Below are 4222 nucleotides of genomic sequence, written 5' to 3' on the forward strand. Positions count from 1 at the left end.
CACACACACACACACACATACATATGTACATATATTTATGTGCATGCGTGCGTGCGTGCGTGCGTGCGTGCGTGTGTGTGTGTGTGTGTGTGTGTGTGTGTGTGTGTGTGTGTGTGTGTGTGAGTGCGTGCGTGAGTGCGTGCGCGTGTGTGTGCGTGTGTGTGTGTGTGGTGTGTAATAATTAAACATATTTGCTAAATGTTATCAATGCTGGCTTCAAAGACAAAAGACAAACCTATGATTAAATCTTTCGCTTTTAAAACTTTGAAGGCTTTTTTAGGTACTCTTCCTGCCCAATTAAAGTTTTTAGCGTAATTATTTGTTATTATTTTTTCCAATGTTCTTCTTGTTATCTGTGCAATCGTTGTACCACCTGATATAGCTAAAATCTGTACCTTTAAAAGAATAATAACACATTAATATAATAAAAAAAATATGGATTAAAAAAAAGAAAGGAAAATAAACAGAATGCAAAAATATAAAAAGAGATTTAATGAGTTATATTTACCATGTAAATATTCAAAATTTTGTTTTGTTTTTAAAAATCTTTCAATATTTTCCAAACTTTCATCAGTGTCAACTGGTATTTCAGGAACATCCTCCACATGGGGTATTCTCGATGGTCGAAAATGTGCTGTAAGTTGTTTGACCATTGGAAGAAGCAAGTTCATAGAAGTTTCTAAGTTCACTAATTTTGTTAGAACAACGTAAGAAAAATCTAAAAATAACATGCTATGTTAGAGAAATTTTTTCTTTTAAAAAATATATATATATATATCTAATTATATTGATGTTGATGTACATCATCATCAAAATAATTACGAAAAAGTGTAATCTTGAATTAGTTTTTTATTCCACAAGAGTAACTCTTAACTATAGAAATGTAAAAAATAAGATTTAAACACAAAAGTAATAGAATATAGAAAAGTTAAATAGTAAATAGTAAATGCTGAACTAAACAATATATAGAAAGCAACATAATAAATAATAAGTCAAATGTTCAAAATAATAATTAATTAAAGCACAATTATTCTAAAAAGTAATTTTTATATAGATAGTGCAGATTATTCAGAATATTCTGTGCAGTATATTTCAAAAGCAAAATTATTATTAAGTTATACGTTTCTTATAAAAATTATTAATATGTTAGAGTAATAGTCTTGTACACAGAAAAGTTTATTAACATTTTACCTGATTTGTGAAATTCTGAACTGGTCAATGTAGTTCTGAATGTATTTTGCGGACTAATTGCTCTTTCATCTGAACTGGTCAATGTAGTTCTCAATGTTTTCTGCGGAGGACTAATTGCTCTTACTGAAGACGTTGAAAAACTAATTCCATTAGATATACGTTTTGAAAAACTGTCAGCTGTTGATGTTGATGGTTGGCAGGAAGTGATCATAGATCTTGATAAATTACTATTTTTTGATGTTATTTTTAATGCAGGAAGAGATGGGATTTTATTGCATAATACCTCTTCATTGTTATCAGATTCTGAAGAATCTGAATAAATTCGAAGTCTTTTTAATCTTCTTTTTGGCCGTTGGTCTTCATGCAATTCTACATCAGTTTCTAGAGTAGACGTGAATTCAGCATCTATTAATCTTTTCCTCGCATCATTGTAAGAAGCTAAAATAATAGTAAAATAAACTATAAAATAATAATAAAATAAATTAAGAAACTAATAATAAAATCAACTATAGATTTTTAAAAAAGTTTAAAATTAAATATCATTAATTCAAAAATTGAAAGCGTTTATAATACAAAACAAATAAAAATTATTTATCTTAATTTGAAATAAAAATTATATTTATAAATATTTTAAGAAAGATTTGAGATAAATATATGTATATTGTTGTGACATCCGTTTTTGAAGAAATATATTGATTGACGATATGTGAACGAGGAACGGTTGTCGCGCACGAACGGAACGTTCAAAATCGTTCCGCGGATGCAACAATATATATATATATATATATGTAATTGCTAAATATATAATAATCTCTGACAGTATATAACAAAATTATACTATAAACATAAATAAAATGATATGTGGTATATATTGTGAAAAAAGAAAACTATAAAGATAAGAAATACTCTAATAAATAATAAATTAAGTTTCTAATATATGTTAAATCTTGGAAATAACTGTAAATAAAGCAAGTGTATAAATATTTTTACTTTTTTATAAAACAAAACAACTTTTATAAAACATAAACCAAAAATTTACCATATGTATGCAAGATTCTACATTTATATTTTTTCCAGTTTTTTTCCGGTAAAGAGCATTTTTCGATAGCCTTACGGATTTGTTTTGTGGAAATTTTTTGAGGCTACAAACAATACCATATTTCTTCCTCTTTTTCTAACCAAATATTAGGGACTACTTCAACTTCAGGTTTTTGTCCATAATTCATCGCAAATTCTATTAATGAATACATTTTATAATCTGAAATAAACAAAACATTAAACAGAATAAGCAGAAAGTGCTTATTGCATTTCATCAACAATTTTTTCTTCAATATAAAATTAATATTGCAGACATTTAAAATTAACTTTAAATTTTACAAAATAAAATAATATATACTCACATAAACCTATAAATAATATACGTATATAAAATTATATACAATAAAATAAAAGGAATACATTAACTACAATTCATGAAGAAGAGGAAACACAATGTAAGTTCCTTTTTCATATGCGGGTAATAATATGTTTTTATATTTTACTGATATAAAAGGGAATTCTTCTATATCAGGTGATATGTGAGACACCTTAAAAATATTCAATAATTTGGACGAACATGGATAATCATAAAATTCAGAAACTTTCAAGAATCGACGACAAATTATAGAATAAAATTGATCTTTCAAACACAGAATATTTACAATCTGAACAATAATATCTCCTTGTATTGAAACACAATTGTCAGGTGAAAAAATCGTCAAAACGCATGTCGGTGTTTTCAATTTCTTGTATTGTAAAATCAAGTCAGTTTTATCTCTAAGTGTAGGTCCTTCAAAATGTTTTTGCTTAGGTTCTAATTTAGTTATTGGTAATTCAGTCTTTGAATAATTAAATAATTCAGATATACGTCTACAAAGTTGTGCATGAGGATTTGCAGATGATCTTACAAGTTTTTTTAATTTTCCCAAATAATTTTCAAAGGGAAAACAATTAATTGTGTTTAAATTACCAAGATTCCTTACATCTGTTACTAAATGAATTAAACTGTGAAGATTATATGTCACTTCTTCTTTCCCATAGGATTTTTCAAAATACTTTACAAAATTATACAAAACTTCTTTTGCAAAGTCAATATGTTCAAAAATATGATTATCGTTACACAGAATTGTAATACCAACATGAAACATTAAAAAATGATTGTAAAGTTGTTTAGGCAAAATATTTATTAAAGAAACTGGACCCACGTATAACAAGAATAATCTAAACTCATTTGCTTTCCAACGATTTAAGTCCGATATAGCTCTACATTTTCTAGGAAATTCATGTACTATATAAGAAGACAACAAAATTAATCTATCTGATAAATTATTAATAGCTCTTCCAGATAATTTAAATGAAGGTTTTCCCTTTGATACCCATAATATTAACAACTTTTTCATTATACCTAAATATACCAAATGCATGGGATCTAATGGAAATTGATTCACTAAATCTAAGTTTAAATTCAATAATGGAGACCTTCCTTTATGATGTTCCTCTTGTACTTGTTTAGTAAAAGTTTCTTTTGTTCTAAGTTGTCCACTTTTACATGGAAAAATCATTTTATTAATGTATTTCCCTTCAATATCGCATTTTTCACACCCATGCCTAGAATTATGACCTACACAACATTTTAGAAAAGCTCGTGCAGGAGCATCACATATCAGAGACCTGATTCTAATTTGAAATAATTTATGATCTATTTCAATACTATTCTTTAATATATCATCATTAAGCTCGTGTATTAGATCTTGTAAATAACAATCAAGAGGTTCTGGCTTTCCTTTGCCAGTGAATAAACCTACAATAAATGGTTTATTTAATGAAGTTAAACTTAATGATCTACAAAGAATTGGCCAGACAACTATGTTGTTACTTTTAAACAAGGGTAACCCATCAATATTAAAATCTAAATCAATAATTTTTGAGCATGATTCTTCCTTTAATAGGAGATATAACTGCTTACGCATACCAAAATAAGTAAATTTTCCAC

General features: G+C 27.0%; 1 protein-coding gene across 4 annotated transcripts in view; it reads right to left on the minus strand.

Annotated features, from left to right (window-relative positions):
- Positions 1-508: 508 nt before the first annotated feature.
- Positions 509-4222, minus strand: part of LOC140666804 (uncharacterized) — a 4823-nt gene continuing 1109 nt past the window's right edge. The window contains exons 2-5 of one of the 4 annotated variants that reach the window (XM_072894349.1): positions 2592-4222; positions 2231-2449; positions 1192-1572; positions 509-718 (exon numbers count right to left, since the gene is read on the minus strand). The exon at positions 2592-4222 is cut by the window's right edge and continues 606 nt beyond it. In XM_072894349.1, the coding sequence (XP_072750450.1) occupies positions 2655-4222 (1568 nt within the window). In that variant the 3' untranslated portion in view covers positions 509-718; positions 1192-1572; positions 2231-2449; positions 2592-2654. Of the gene's footprint in view, positions 719-1191; positions 1630-2230; positions 2450-2591 lie in introns of all 4 variants that reach the window. The other 3 variants (XM_072894346.1, XM_072894347.1, XR_012046868.1) reach the window with 3 other exon arrangements.

The sequence above is a fragment of the Anoplolepis gracilipes genome, chromosome 6 (assembly GCF_047496725.1).
Source record: "Anoplolepis gracilipes chromosome 6, ASM4749672v1, whole genome shotgun sequence".
Lineage (NCBI taxonomy): Eukaryota > Metazoa > Arthropoda > Insecta > Hymenoptera > Formicidae > Anoplolepis > Anoplolepis gracilipes.